We start from the raw sequence: 16035 nt of genomic DNA, 5'->3' as shown, positions 1-16035 counted from the left end.
GGTGGAAGGAGGGTGATAAGGCTTAAGTAGAGCTATGTGCACGATGTCCCTCGAAGCTGACGATGATGACGTTGGCGATGACGATGATGACGATGATGATCTTATATATAACGTCAGTCACGATCAGCTGGGTATCACGGGGAGTAAGTCATGGCCATTGTATAAACTATAATTTATTTACACCGAAACAAGAAATAATGTTTTGGCTTTCATAGCAGATGCGTACACCTGCAAGCAAGTTGGCACTAATGTTGACAGAAATGCTGGCAATGCTGTACGTTTGTTTTGGTACAAGTTTTCTCTACGTACGCCAATTCTTAAAAGTTGTGCTACCGCATAGATCACTATGTTCTTTACAATATCAGAAGGGCACAAGTCTCACTTTCAGTACACGAAGCCCTTGCTGTGGATGGGTCACACAACAGTTCACTTATACAGTCGATCCCGGATATATCGAACTCCAAGGGGATCGTAAAATAGTTCGATATATCGATAATTCGAAATATAAAATATGCCTCCCTGAAGCTTACCTGAATACTCCGTACATCACTGAGAGCTTTCGGAGATCGTGACAAGCGGTTTGTAACCGACTTGTTCTCCAAAGCAGGAAAATACGAAACACAGCGCAACGACCACGGCCCTTTATTTGGCATGAAAAAAGTCCGTGAGCTTGGACTGCTTCTTCTTTTGCGCCCTGAAGTTCATCAAACTGTCTTCAAGTTTGCTGACGCTGTCCAAATGCGAAAGTCCGGTGCCTTCCATTAAAGCAGCGAATCACGCGGAACGCTGACGCAAGCTCAGCTGCAGTAGGCGGGTGGATATCTTCATCGGAGTCGCTTGTTGCCGCTTCTTCGGCAGCGGCAATTGCGATGTCCGCCACGATCTCCGTATTGTTGAGATCCGCCACAGCCTGCGTGTCATCGTCAGCACTTAAAGAATCGCGCGCTATTGCGCCATCTTGGATGGCACTTGGCAATGCCGCCAGCGCCTGAAATTCACCGTCGAAGCACTCAACGCCGTCGTCTTCGATGTCCGAACACGCCTCGTCAGGAGTCACCACACAGCCCGCTTTGCGGAAGCAGTTTACGACTGTGGTTTGTTTCACGTTGTTCCAAGCGCCTGTCAGCATCTGTGTAGCTCCAAGAAGGTGAACTTTGAGTTCGATTCCCAAACGAAGGTTCGTCAGGAGCCTCTGCACCAGTCGTCGCCTGTACCCAACCTTGAAGGCTTTGATAATGCCTTGGTCGAGAGGCTGCAGCTTCGCCGTAGTGTAGGCCGGCAAAAATTTTACGGTGATGTTTTTCAGTGGGATGGTGACGTGGTGGGCCGAACAATTGTCGAGAAGGAGACAGACTTGGCGGCCGGACTTCTCCAGCTCGGTATCCCATGCCCGGAGCCACTCCGTGAACAGATTGCATGTCATCCACGCTTTTTTGTTGGATGCGTAGAGCACCGAGAGACCTCTTGCGTTCTTGAAGCAGCGTGGCGATCTGCTCTTGCCGATAACGAACGGCTGAAGTTTGCACGAGCCGTCCATATTTGCAGTGAGCAAAATGGAGATGCGGACCTTGCTCATTTTTCCGCCATGGCATTTGCTGCCCTTGAAGTCCAACCTCTTGTCTGGCAGCATCTGCCAAAACAGGGCAGTTTCGTCGGCATTAAATATTTGCGACGGCGAAAAGCTGTTGCAAATGTCTGGCCATTTGTCGGACAGCCACTTCTCAATGCTGTTGTTGCTGCTGGTTGCCCCGCTTTCACCCGAGAAGGTCTTCCCGACGATGCCGTAGCGATTTTTAAAGCATTGCTGTCATCCTGTGCCACCAGTGAAGTTGTCTTCACCTAGCGTGGTTGCAAACCACTTTGCCTTTTCCATGAGCGTTGGGCCGTCAACAGGAATGTTTTTTGCCCGAGTCTCCAAGAACCAGGCGTACAGGGCTTTCTCAACCTTATCGTATTCCGGTGCACGCATGCGACACGCTCCAGAACGGCCGCACTGCGCTTTCTTTGCCTTCACATCAGCTTTGTGGCGCAGTATTGTGCTTAAGGTGCTCCGAGGAGTTCTGAATTCCTTGGCAACCGACGACTTCTTTTCGCTGGCCTCCACCCGCCGAATGATATCTGCCTTCATTGAGAAATCCAACTTCTTACGTTTTCTTGCGTCCATGGCTCCGAAATGCGTGACCCGGCGCCGCAAAAACAAAACAAACGCGCACCACACTTCACGAGTTTCCCGACAGAGCAACCACTGCCACTGGCCAAGCGGCGAGAGCGGACCACTTTGCCGCTCAAGCAAACAGGCTCAAGCGCGCAGAAACTGGATTTTTCTTCCTCCTCAACTGTCTCTCGCCCACAATCTCTCGCCCACGTTTTTTACCACGTGGCTGAGGCGTTCGAGGTCACTCTAGCGATGCGACGGAGCCTCTCTCTCACCGAGCGTAAGAGCGCGCACGAGAACTTGTCGCTGGAACCTTCCCAGGTGGAGCGGCGAAGCGCACATGCAGGGGCATTTGACGCGCGGGAGTGTTCGAAATATCGCATGTGGCGGTGACCGGGAGTTTGATACACGCGTACAACAGCGCTATACTTTTGCATGGGATTTCCAAGGGGATGTTTAGACTGTTCGATATATACAATAATTCTATATATCCGGGTTCGGTGTATCCGGGATCGACTGTATAGTGCCGGCACGACTACTGGTGTCAACGAAGAAGAAAGAAAACCTGCGTCAACCACTGCTATGAATTTTGGCAGTGTTAAAGTAGAATAAGAAGCAGAACAATAAGAAGCGAACGAGTTGCGGAGATGTAAACACCACAGTGTGCACGGATAGGTTGGCTGGCACGCTGGCATGCACTTTGAGAACATTTTTAAAAATGGTGACACGGTGGCCTTTGGCGAACCATGGTGTGTAGAGTGCATACAGTGAAACGTGTATTTCATTTTCGTTAAAGGCACGTTATGAACGGATTATACAGTGAAATAACTTCTAATAGAGATTGTTCATTAGTGTATTGGCTAAGGCTGTTTTGTGTTCGCAGTTTTTTTCTACTACTACTACTACTATTACTTACTACTACTACTACTACTACTAATAATAATAATATTGCTAGTATCACTACTACCTTTACTGGAGTGACAATGTTGATGACATCGCAGGCTAGACCAATACAGCTACAGTGTAAAGTAAGATATCGCACGAAGACAATTGTACAAGCCAGGCACTAGGTCATCAGGCCACATCTTTGATACTTCTGCTCTAGATGCTCAATAGCGGAAGCTTGTTCTACGCACCTTTCTCTTTGACACAGGTCTCGGGAGGAGCTGGAAATGTTCCTGGCAGCCAACATGGGCTCTAATTTTGTCAAGTCTCATGGCCAAGACACGCAAAGGTGGGTGCTGTAGCATTTTTTAAGGAATACTCATGCTTCAGCATAACAAATTCGCATCGGACACAAAATGAACTTCTTTATATCAGAAAATTTGTTATAAACGTAGATTCGTAGCGCTTCACTTGCGTTAAAGCTATTGAGTCATTTTGGGCTGCAATTTACAAGAATCTGCAATGCTTTGCTTATAACCGGCGATTTGTTACATCAGGGGTTGTTTTATTTTTGAGAGGAGTTTTTTCTTCTGTGTTCTCTGCTGTCTCCTGTACCACATGGTAATAAGTCAATTGTTCTTGTGCTGTCACCCTTCTGATGACAATGCAGGTTCATAGGGAAGCAGGCGTTGGAGCGCACGTTCCACGAGTGCGGTGGGCGTATGTGGCGCCTGGGGCCGCGCACACTACCATGGGGACTACGGCTCGACGGGGGCAGCGACTGGGTCGCCCTGCATCGCGACTTTTGCTCCTACGTTGCACTGCCCGAACACGAGGACCCCCTGTTGCAGGGACTCAAGGCACTGTTCCGGCACACTCTCTTGCCGGCCGAGGTGAGGACAACCGTTTACTCTTGTAATGGAGGCAGAAGGAATGCTTTGGAAAGGGCTCGGTCAAGCATGGTTATGTTGGGAAGGATGGGGTAGAAGCTGCAGATTTCTCATCATGGGGGAGCACTTGGAGTGGTGGTCTGATTGTCCTCGGTACCATCAAGAAGACAGATGAAAGCTTTAAGATGAAAAATTTGTGAACATGGTGCTGCTGCAGCCAACGTTTTGAGAAGCAGACTTGTCTTTTCCAAATGCAGTCGATCCCGGATATATCAAACTCGTATATATAGAATTACTGGCTATATCGAACAGTTGAGAAGTCCCCTTGAATTTGCCATGCAAAAGTATGGGACCGGGGCACCCGTATATCCAACTCCCGCACAGCGGGAACTCGTTTATATCGAACGCTGCATCATGCCGAAGCCCAGAAAGTGCATTTTTTCTAGCAAATATTGATCAATTTTTGGCCGCATTCTAACATGTTTTGATCGCTTTTCGCGTGCAGGTGACGGAAAGGCGGTGTTATTCCAACGCGCTGATCGGGTTCATTGCGTGGCGCTTGCGTGGGCACCGTTATGTCCGATGCACGATCTGCAGGTCATAACGCGTGGCATAGTGTTTTTCAAAAAGACCAATTTCCGAGGACACCAAAATGAGAATGGGAAATGACTCGGCAATTTAGTTGTGATGTTCCCATTCCCCTCCTTCCTATTGCACAGTGGCTCGCAAGCTGTAAAGGTCGGAAGGAAGGACGCTGGAGGATACGGAAACAGAAACGGGTTTATGACATTATTTACACATATTTACAGAAAAGAAGGGATAGTGGTTTCACAAACCACGAGCGTGGTGGTTGAACGTTACATAGTTCAGAGCGACGTCCAGCACTCTCCGGCGTCGTTTTATGCCCTGTCGGGCTCCTCCTCTCCGAGTCGAACACCAGTCACGCACACACAGCTGAGGGGGGTGAGCATGCAAGGTCCACGTGAACACTGCACTGTGGTGGCGCCAGCAGGGCTCTTCCTCGTCGTGTGTGTGCCTTTAGTCGAGAGTGCCCACGATCCTGGCCGCATACTTCAAAGGGCCCGCCGATTTTGTTCGCTCAATTAGCGGGGCGATCCGCGGCAGCCGCCGCGGTCTCCCCCAGGAAGATGCCGTCCCTGTTGTCCTCTCTGTGGCATCACGGCGTCTTGGCGACACTACGTCTCGTCCTCCGGCCAGCAGGGACAATGCCTGGTGGGCATAGGCAGTCGGCCGGTCGGCTACTTGACTGAGGATTAAAGAAGCGCCGCTCCGTTGTCAGCTCTGTCGCCGGTCACGCCAGCTTTTCCGTTGCCCGATGAGTCGCCGAGTCCATTAGTCACCGCTTCTGCTTGAAGGGACGACCAAAGGGTCCGCATTTGAAGGATCGGCTTACAGTGGATCGGTTTACACACAAAGTGTATCGGCTTACACACAAAGGCGTCTGCCCAGACGACTTTTTCCAGGCCAAACTTAACAAAGCCTGGAAAGCATGGCCTTCGAGATGTGCAACCTTGTGACGTTTTTTAGTGTTTTCGGTTTCAGAATGCACATCTTGGAGGCCAAGCATTTTCTAGCTTTTCGCATCAAAGCAGCTGAAAATGATGGCTTCCACCTACAAAGCCACAAGTGACATCAATATCTCCAACATGTTGACCGATGTCAACGGTGGGAGCGGCATTATCTTTCGCGCCTTGCGGACTTGTGTACTTCTAACCTCGTTCCTGATAAATTCTCATTGAGGAGTTGAACTGAACATTGGCCCCTGCATAGCAATAAAAATTATGACTGGCGCTTGGAGCGACGTCAAGTAAAGCACCATCTTAAACTTTCTTTGCGTGCCATATGACTTAAGGTGCGTCATGACTGTTGACAACGATGTGCGGTGCCTCGGTGAATTTCATGGCTTATCAGCATTTCCGGGCACCATCTCGGACAGTGAGTGACTTTTTCGTTGGAGATGAGGACAGCTTTTTGGGACTGCATTGATGCTCAGATCATGACTGCCGTTGCCGCTGCCACAGAAGTGTGTTCGTGCGGTCATGAATAGTCCAGCGTCGTCGCCGTCGCCACTAATCAACATTTTGCCGCGCTACAAACTTGCATTGGCGTTCTGCGCCAGTCAACGCTGTTGTGGCCGAAGGGGCTGAAGTCGCTTATTTGAAAAAGTTTCAGTGATATTCAGGATGACTGAAACTTGACGGCACGCAACAAGGAAGACAAGTTCACGGACTATTTTCATGCAAGACAAAGTGCGGTGACTTGCAGTTCACACCTTGTTCTTCATTATACTGTGAGTGAATAATTATGCTAGCACTTGTAACGATTTTCCGTGGCCTGAAATGCTTTAATTTAGGCCTTAAATACGCATATTTTGTACTTCAAATTATTGCTATATCAAACTATTTTGCGATCTCCTTCGATTTCGGTATATTCGGAATCGACTGTAGTAACTAGTAGTCGGGCTTATTCTGGAACTGACTCGAGCACCAGCGCTAACACTAGAATGTTCAGTTATCACGACTTTAAGCGCAACATTTTGTTCTATTGCGGTACCAGTTATATAGACATTCTCTGCTGATTTTTGCCGTTGCCCTTGCCGTCATGTCCTGTATATGTATAAGTATGTATATATAGAAAAAAAGGCACAAAGAAAAATCAATCAGACAAGAAAATCATCAGGCCTATGCAGAATGCGCAGTATAGTTGCAGCGAAAGCTGAAATAGTGGCTTTTTTAGTTTTCTTGTGGACACTCTTTGGGTAACTGCTACAACGACACTTGCAGGGTATTCACTGTGCCTCATAATTTTTGTCTACTAAGAAGGCGTCTACTATGCTGTCCTTTGTCATTCTTCGGAGATGCGTGGTACCCGCTATGCACACGCCAGGGAGTATGGGCATTTTGTTTATGTTCTGACTGACAATGATGAAGAATTATACTTTAGGACCCATAATGGGTTGCATTCAACAACCCACTCATTATGCAATTCACATTGTGCAACGCCTGGTCGTTACTTTGCTTTCTTAAAACACATTATTACTAGGCTTGTGCAAATAGTGAATTTTAGGTTCAAAGCGAATAGTGCTTTTGGTTGAATCACTTCAAGTCGAATTCAAATAGTATACCGTATATACTCGTGTAAGGGCCGCACTTTTTTTTCGAAAATTTTGCTAGGTGCGGCCCTTACACGAATCAGGCCGATTTAGTACAGGCAGTACAGGCCAAAGGTCTGTACTGTTTATGCAACAGTAGCAGAGTGCAAGAGTCACAAATGACATGCCAGAAATGTTTTTATTCGGATTCCATTTCGCTGTCCTCGTTCTCGGAGGAGCTCGCCTCGGCGTCCGCGTCTTCCCAGAGACGGTCATCTTCGGTGCCGTTCATGGAGTTCGAAATTCCCGTTACCTTGAAGCTTTTAGCAACTACTTCTACTGACATGGCACGCCACGCATTCAAAATCCATTCACACACCTGTTGGAGCGACGCCCGCTTCAGCCGTCCTGTAGGGGTCTTCTCGTGGACGCCTCCAGCCATCCATTCAGAGTAACATCGGCGAAATTCCACTTTGAATGGTCTGTTGACGCATACGTCGAGCGGCTGCAGCACACTCGTCAGGCCACCGGGAATGACGGCCAAGTCCGTACGAGTTGCGGCAACTCGGTTCTTGACGCGGTCGGTCAAGTGGCCCCTAAAGCTGTCCAAAACAAGGAGGGCTTTCCGTTGTAACAGCCCTCCAGGTCTGTTTGCCCAGACGGTCTTAATCCAGTCAACGACCAGTTCCTCGGACATCCAGCCCTTCTCTTGCGCACGTACGACGATTCCCTGAGGGAACTTCTCTTTTGGGAGAGTCTTCCTTTTAAATACGACGTACGGCGGAAGCCTCCTGCCGTCTGCCGTGATGCACAACATCACAGTGCACCTTTGGCGTTCTGCACCAGTCGTGCGCACAGACACACTTTTCGCACCTTTTAAATCCACTGTGGTGCTTTCCGGTGCATCGAACCACACAGGTGTCTGGTCCGCATTCCCAATTTGGGACAGGTCGTATTCATGCTCCCTCCTGAGAGCATTCACGAAGCGATGAAACTTAATGACGTGGTCTTCGTACTCGCGCGGCAGTTTTTGGCAAATCGTCGTTCGGCGCCGAATAGAAAGCTGGTTACGGTTCATAAACCGCGTAGCCCAGCCCCGACTTGCCTTGAATTGTGCCGGGGGTATTTCCATGTGGCGAGCGATGCTGAGGGCTTTGACGCGTATCATGTCAGTCGATACGGCGTAGCCGTCCCTTCGTGTGTCGACGACGTAGTTGACGAGCTCGCTTTCGAGTTGCGGGTACTTGCACTTTTTCCCGCGAAACGCCTTTCGGCTCCTGTTAGTAGCGGCGAGGGCATCTTTCTGATTCATCCAGTAACGCACGCGCTTCTCATCGACGTCGTACTTTCGTCCAGCTTCCCGCTTCCCGTGCTCCTCGGCATAGTCAATCACTTGCAGCTTAAATGCTGCAGTGAATGATCTCAGATGCCGGCCCATCGTCCGTCACGTGCGCTGGCTTCTGCAGGGTTCACTACAACCAACAAAGTGACACCGACGACACCGATCTGAAGTCGCGCTGCCAACGTATCGACACGATGCTAGGAACGATGCCAACAAAGAGGCCGCACAAGGCAAATATGGCGGCGCGCTGTCAACAGCGTGGTCGGCGCGTCGGCGGAAGTAGAATAAAAGCGGAAAAGCGTGCAGCGCCATCTGGCTGTAAATGAACTAACTACACTTTTCTGGCGGGACATTTTGAACTTTTGTTTTTTTTTTTTTCGAAATATCCGCTTTCAAAGTTGGGGTGCGGCCCTTACACGAGGGCGGCCCTTACACGAGTATATACGGTATATCACATATCAAAAAAAAAAAAAATGGGCGTGTTTGTCATGACTTAACTAACATGCACCATATTTTTTAAGAATTGAAACAAGATCTGTGCAAATGCCTTTTTTTTTTTTTTTTTCAGTTCAAAAGATGTGGACACAACTTTGAATAGTAGCTGGATTTGACTTTCGGTAGAATGCAGGCGTTAACCTGTAAAATTTGTTACCTTTTAACGTTTATTGTACTTATATGCTGGTATAATAAACTCTTAATGTTAAAAAAGAAAACAATGAAACAATGTGTGGGTAATATGTTCGTTTAACCTTAAATTGAAGCTCTGCAGTAATGCGGATTTCTCCTGCAAAGGTGTATTCACGGTACAGCATCTCTACACTGCAGTGAAACCACTCTTACAGAGCATTCCTTGCAGACTAATATGCATCGATCCGTTCATTTCAAATACTTCGAAATTTTGAATAATTTAAATTCAAATCGAAGTGAGGTCGAATACAGTAAAATTCGAGACATTTGAGTATTCGCTCAAGCCTAGTTATCACACATAACACGATTTATTACCCTACGTGACGCCATTGGATGATTTGAGCATGGTGCGCCTGGTCGTTACTGAGATCGCCGCGGGAGGCCGCGATTTGTTCACGCGTACGTGCTCGATCGCACTGAAAAGCCGCATATTCTAAAAAAAAAAGTGGTCAAATCAGGAGGCGCGCACCACGTGTTTTCTTTGCTTGTGCTATCCCTCTCTGCTTACCTTCCTGTGCTTTCGTAGGGACGCGAAGAGAAAATGCAGTTGCAATGTGCGACAAATCTTTGCGACTCCGCTCTTACTGGGCGGATTCTAAAAAATTTTTCAGGGGCGAATTCATGAGGCAATAAGCCTCTTTCGTGAGTCCATTCCATGGCTTCTTGAAAAAGTGTTGCAGGGCCCCTTTGAATTAACATATTATCCTGAAATCGATTCATCATTTTTTTAAGCTTAGAAGCTCGTTATGCTGGCTTATATGCTTGAAGTATAATAAATTTTAAATTGTTACATATTTTACAGCTTATCAATTTCACCCTACAGCAAATCAAGTCCTGCTACTGCTCAAAGTTGGTTCGACTTTCTTTGAACGAAAAAAAAAAAAAAGAGGCATTTGCGTGGAGGCCTTAGTTCGATTAAAAAAATATATTGTGCTGGTTAGTTAAGTATTTATTAGTCAGTGCATTCTCAGTAAATGGAAATCTGGTAAATGGAACAGCTGCCTCTAGCACAATTTTCTACCTGAATTCTGCACCCCTGCTCATCTCTCAGTAAATGAAACTCCTGTTAAACTAAACACATTTTCCTGGTTTCCTTCTGGTTCCGTTTAACGAAATTCTACTGTATGCCCATTTTTCTTTATATGTCATATATGCTATTTGAATTCGGTTCAAGAATATTCGGCCCAAATCACTATTTGCTTCGAATTTTTTTTTAACCTAAAATTCACTGTTCGCACAAGCCTAGTAACCATGTGTGTGTATACAGTCAAACACGAATATATCGAACTTGAAGGGGAACGCGAATTAGTTCGATATATGAAAAATTTAATATAAAAAAATAGAGGCCCCGAGAGCTTATGTGTAGCGGATCATCACCTACAATAGGCGCATTCAAGAATGGCAACTAATTCTGCACACACGCCGCAACCGAATGATTTATTTATAGAAAAAAAAAATGTTAATTTTAGCCTGCTTCTTAGTTTTTGAAGTGCAACAGAATCGAAAGTTGGGCTAGTTGGATATGCATGGTATAACTGTCAGTTCCGCAAGAAGAGAGTTTCCGCAATGTCGCATGAAACACAGCAAAAAGTTCATGGACTGCACAATGGGCGTTGTTTACATGACTCCTTTTAGCTGTGGTAAAGTGTACATTGGTCAGTCGAGAAGGTGCGTCAATGTTCATCTCAGAGAGCACGATTCTTCTTTGAAATCATTGGGTGCATCGCATCTCGTGCCTCATTGCAGAGAGTGCGGTTGTTATCCTCTTTTTCAAAATACTGAAGTGGTTTTTTGATCTAAAAATAAATTAACTCGTGAGTTGGCAGAAGCTTTTCACATAAGAAAAAGAGGGGAACAATGCGTCAGCCAGCCTTCGGTTTTGCTGCACGATAAAGAGTTTGCTTTTCTAGATTATGTTCCGAGATAATCTTTCTTCTTTTACCCTGTGTTCTCGATGTGCCATGGGTGTACTTTTATGCCTGCACATGCATGCGTTGTTTTTAGTTGCCTGTATATATATTCTGCCCTTTCTAATAAACAGTTTAGTTGCGAAAAAGCGCTTGTCCTCTCTTCCTTTCTGTTTATTCTTGCGCTTGAACTAACAGTTATACCAGTTTTTGAAGTGTTTCTTCGTTTTTTGAAGTGTTTTTTCGTTTCATTTTTTGAAGTGTTTCTTCGTTTTTGAAGTGCTTCTTTGTTTTATCAAGGCTGTTCAGGTGCAACAGCCCGGTTTTGTCCATGTGGCCTATACAACGGCGAATGGTGCCAAACGCTGCCGCCACTTCAGCAACAGAGTACGCGCGTGTAGCCAGCGCCTCGTCCGGACGATCCTCCTTGTGACATGAGCTGTCGGTCTGGAAATTTCAGTCCACTTCCACGAAGTTGTCCGCAGACACTTCGTGTGGAACTGCTGCCGGGAAGCGGGACGACAGCTTTCGAAACGCGTCATCTATGTGCTCGTTGTCGTTGTCTTCTTGGGTTCCCACAAGTTCTGCTGTGTTGAAGCCTACCTTGCCGAAGCAGTTGCCACTGTGTCTGTCTTCACGCCTCGCCAGGCATTGAAGATGTCCGCGAGAGAAAACTTAGCGGAGATTTTTGGCCACTCCTTCGTCATCAACTGCTGGATGTCCCGGCGGCTGACAGCTTCGCTTTCGCCAGGATTGGTTTTGCCAACGATGTTGTAGCACTGCTTAAATCGGTGAAACGACTCGCTGTTGTCAAGAGCAAGGGAAGCCACTCGCTGTTGTCAACAAAGTTGTTTCACCGAGTGCAGCAGCAAACCATTTGGCCTTGGCGATCAGCATCAGGCTATCCATCAGATTGTTCTTAGTGCGCACTTCTAAAAACCAGGCATACAGTGCCTTTTCTACATTCCCATGGGCAGAAGCGCGCACATGACTGGCTCCCGATGACCGCTGCCTTTGCCTTGATATCTGCCTTGTTTTTCAACAAGGTACTCAGAGTGCTCCGTGGTATCCCGAAGTCGTCTGCGACGGTCGAACACGCTGAATGGCCTTCAACTTTGTCGCAAAGTCGAGGGCCTCTCGCTTCTTGATGCTGGCCATAGCTACACGTGAATTCGACAATTCAAGGAGTCCACAGAGACTTTGCACACCAGGCACGCAAAAGAGAAATGTTGCACATACAGTGGTACGTAAGCAACGCCACAGCGCAAGCAACAAAGCGCTTGCGAGGCGATGGCCACCTGCGAGGGCAACAGCAAAAAGCGTGAGCTGTGGTTGGCTGATTAAAACTCACAAAACAGCAACAAAAAATAAAAGGCAAAAGGAGGAGGACGTCGGCTCCTTCGTTCCTGCTCTTTGAGCCAACTGGTACGGGGAGAAAGCATAAGAGAGAGAAAGAGAAACGAAAAAAAGGCTGCTTCGTAAGTTAGAGATTGTGCAGTCCGAGCCCTCTTGCCTTTATCTTTTTCCAAGTGTTTCGGGTTTTGGTGGAGGCGTGGTGACGCGCGGAGGTCGCCAGGCGCTGCGAAGGCCAAAATGCGCCTTCCAACTTGCGCACGGAGCTGCGCTGCCACAGCCATCGCGGGAGGGTGGGGGAGGAGAGGCGAGAGTGTTAAAGCGCACCCTCCAATTCGCGCGGCGTTGGATATATCCAAAGGTGGCTAAAAATACCGTTCGATATAAATGTGCAAATTTTCATACCTTTACAAAATAATTTCAAGGGGATAACTTGCGAGTTCGATATACCCGAAAATTCGATATAAGTGGGTTTGATATAACCGTGTTCGACTGTATATCTGCTCTGGGCTACTGAATAAAGTATAGTTGCGGAATGGCGCTCGTGTTCGCGTGATCATTTGTTTTTTCTTGTGCTTTGTTGAGCCGCTCTAGATCCACGGCTCTGAAGACCAATCTGGTTGCTTGTAGGTTGTTCCGAGGCTCTGGCTAAGGGATGCAGTTTGTTTCTAGGCTGCTTCAAGCATAGAGTTTCCTAAAATTAACTAAAATTAACTGGTGCTGCGATCGTTCAGCGACCATGGGAATAATGGATAGTACACGGATTTGCCTAGTCTTCATGCTTGCGGGCTTCGAATCGCACTTGTGGCTTCATTTATTCCTGTGTTTTCATTTCCTTTCGAAGCAAAGAACGAACAGTTATAAACTTGGGAGCCGATTTTAAATGGTGATCCTAAAAAGTTGGAGTAGTGAAGTACAACTGCTGAACATTAGCCTATTGTCATTTTGTAACAAAGCAACTTCCAAGCCATGCGAAGCCAACCAGCGTCGAGAGTACAGAACTTTGACAAATTCATGTACTAACATATTTGCACAGCGCAAGACTACGAGTAGTTACGACGTAACTACAGAAGAAGAGACAAGGACAGAAAGAGCGCAAAAAAAAAGAAACAGTGCTCTTTCTGTCTTTGTCTCTTCTTCTGTAGTCACGTCGTAACTACTCGTAGTCTTGCGCTGTGCAAATATGTTGATTCCCAATCACCAACTAGCCCAAGCATCTGTCTTTTCATGTACTACCCATCATTCCCATGCTCGCTGAAGCTCAGTGCGCTGCAGCTCCATAGACACTAGTGCCAGAGTTTCCTCTAGTGTACTTATAGGAAACTGTGTCTTCAAGGTCGTTGCAGGCTTTAGATAGGGGTTGCTAGGTTGCTTCTAAATCGATTCTCAGTGCAGACGAGTTCGAGTCAAACCACGGGCAGTCACAGACACTATGTGTAAGGCCAAGCTCTAGAGAGAGAAAGTTTCGGGGATAACTCTTATAGAGACCCCTTCTCGGTCGCTCCGCTCGCAGATTTACAGGCATGTCGTCATTGGTGAAGGCGAGCCATCACTTCAGGGTATTTTCCCAGCCACTGCCGCCTTTCCCATTACCTTGTATTGCCATTGTTCTGGAGCCATTTGTAGGGCTAATCTTTGCCTTCTTCATTTTTAATGGACCAGAGGTCAGTAGTGGGGTCCACCTGTATTCTGTGGCATATACTCGCTCATGATGATGATTGTTTTCTCATAGACTGGGCAAATTACAGCTAGTAAGAGATTTTCTGTTAAAGTGATATCATTTATCCTGTGAACTGCGCGCCAAGCTCTGCCACCGGTTGGCTTGCTTTTCCAGTCATTCTTCCACACGGCGCTGCAAAACAGCATCTTCTGCGGCACGGTGGCCGACCAGAACCTGCGGCTGGTCAACTGGAAGCGCCGCCAGGGTTGCCAGTGCCAGCACCGCCACGTCGTTGACTGGTGTGGGTGCTCACCAAACGTCTTCCGCACGGATGATTGGCCTCGCATTCAGGTGGGTTGCCGCCTGTGTTACATATCGGAGAACGTGCAGTAAAACCTCGGTAGTTCAGATTTCACGGGAACGAAACATCGTTTAGAGACGTACTGTTGCACTCGTAGCTAATTTTTTTTTTCTGTTTTTATGGTAATCTTGTTTTCATAGTTATCCACCTTTAAGTAGGAATACTATGTTACTCTGTGTATTCCCTCCTGCAATAATTCCTTCGGGTGCTGCAGGTAATTTGAGTAAATAAACAAAGTGCTTATTTATCGCAAGTGTTAAAAAACGATAGACAAATGTCTGTTACATCGGTAAACTTTCTTTTTTTGGTGAATCTGTAAATCCTGTACTTCGGTTGCATGAGAACAATGCAAAAACCGTAATTCTCGTCATCCTGCGACTTCGTTCTCTGCGCCACGGCTATAGAGTTTCTTACAACTACACTACAGCGAACTCTGGTGCTATATTTTACAATAGCTGCAACCCACGACGCTTCATCTAGTATGGTAATGATGGGTAGTGCACAAATTTGTCTGATCTTCGTTCTTTTGGCTTCGTTAGGTTCCGTGTGGCCTCAATCCGCTTTGCGGCTAGACAAAGTTCAACAAAGGTTTAGCGGTTGCAGGTCGCCACCTTAACCATTTAGGCTCACCGATTCTGATCGGATTGCGAAGTTACCACCGATTCGTTCTTTTGTTCAGAAGGAAACCAAAAGACGGCAAAAACAAAGCCGCAAGCACGTTCGAAGCCACAGGCACGAAGACTAGTCATTTTTGTGAACTACCCATCACTCTCATAGCTGAACTATTTCAGCGCCAGAGACCCCTCTAGTTAATTTTACGAAACTCGATGGTGACTACGACGCCTGGCTCTCATGTTTAATTACCGCGAAACGTGCACTGCACCCTTCTGCTATTATATACCGCCCTAACCAACATCACCACATGCACGTGATAACGAGCATTTCGCCGAAAATCTCCGGGAACTGAGAGCGTTCATTGCGATTCAGCAAAACGAGTTTTGTGCCAGCCTGCTGGTCACAGCTGAAACCTCACTTTCAACAGCTTCTGCCATGTATGAGTTGTTTTGTGACATTGCACACACACTGCGGCAAGTTAAAATAAAACGGCTGTGTGCTGAACGCGCACGTGGATTGAACCATGGTCCCCAAGTAATGAAAGTGACGATGCGGACAGTGCTGCCTCCTTTCATTTGTCTGCGGCATTTGCGACCCTTTGCACTCAGTGTCCTCAGAGGAATGTCCGAATTAACCAGGTAGCAGAGAATGTGACCAAATTAACGAGAGTTTCATACCATTACTCAGTGCTTATACTGGCTATGACCAGGGAGTACATCCGAATAATCGAATTTTTTAAATTAACGAGAGTTGAATGAACGAGATTTTGCTGTACGATCGAACCTCTTAAGAAGAGACCCTGATGTAAGAGACAAATGAAAACATTACATCATATCGGTACTTAGGTGTCAATATTTGTGATAATCTAACCTGGTCTTTGCATGTTGAGAACTTAATTAACAGCGCTAATCGCATGTTAGGCTACTTACGCCACAACTTTCGTTTTGCACCAGTCTTATTGAAAACACTGTTATACAAAACATCAGTTAGGTCAGAACTGGAATACGCAGCTTCAATTTAGGACCCCAGCTCTGAAACTCTCATTAAATCATTAAAACTAGTCTAGAA

At 46.8% G+C, this 16035-nt stretch overlaps 1 protein-coding gene across 2 annotated transcripts in view; it reads left to right on the top strand.

Annotated features, from left to right (window-relative positions):
- Positions 1-16035, top strand: part of LOC119179715 (xylosyltransferase oxt-like) — a 51256-nt gene that overhangs the window by 17958 nt on the left and 17263 nt on the right. For both annotated transcript variants that reach the window (XM_075869220.1, XM_037430834.2), the window contains 3 exons: positions 3309-3389; positions 3711-3933; positions 14166-14342. In XM_075869220.1, the coding sequence (XP_075725335.1) occupies positions 3309-3389; positions 3711-3933; positions 14166-14342 (481 nt within the window). The remainder of the gene's footprint in view (positions 1-3308; positions 3390-3710; positions 3934-14165; positions 14343-16035) is intronic.

Source organism: Rhipicephalus microplus, chromosome 7, assembly GCF_043290135.1.
Source record: "Rhipicephalus microplus isolate Deutch F79 chromosome 7, USDA_Rmic, whole genome shotgun sequence".
In the NCBI taxonomy this organism is placed as follows: domain Eukaryota; kingdom Metazoa; phylum Arthropoda; class Arachnida; order Ixodida; family Ixodidae; genus Rhipicephalus; species Rhipicephalus microplus.
This window is presented reverse-complemented; position numbering and strand designations above follow the sequence as displayed.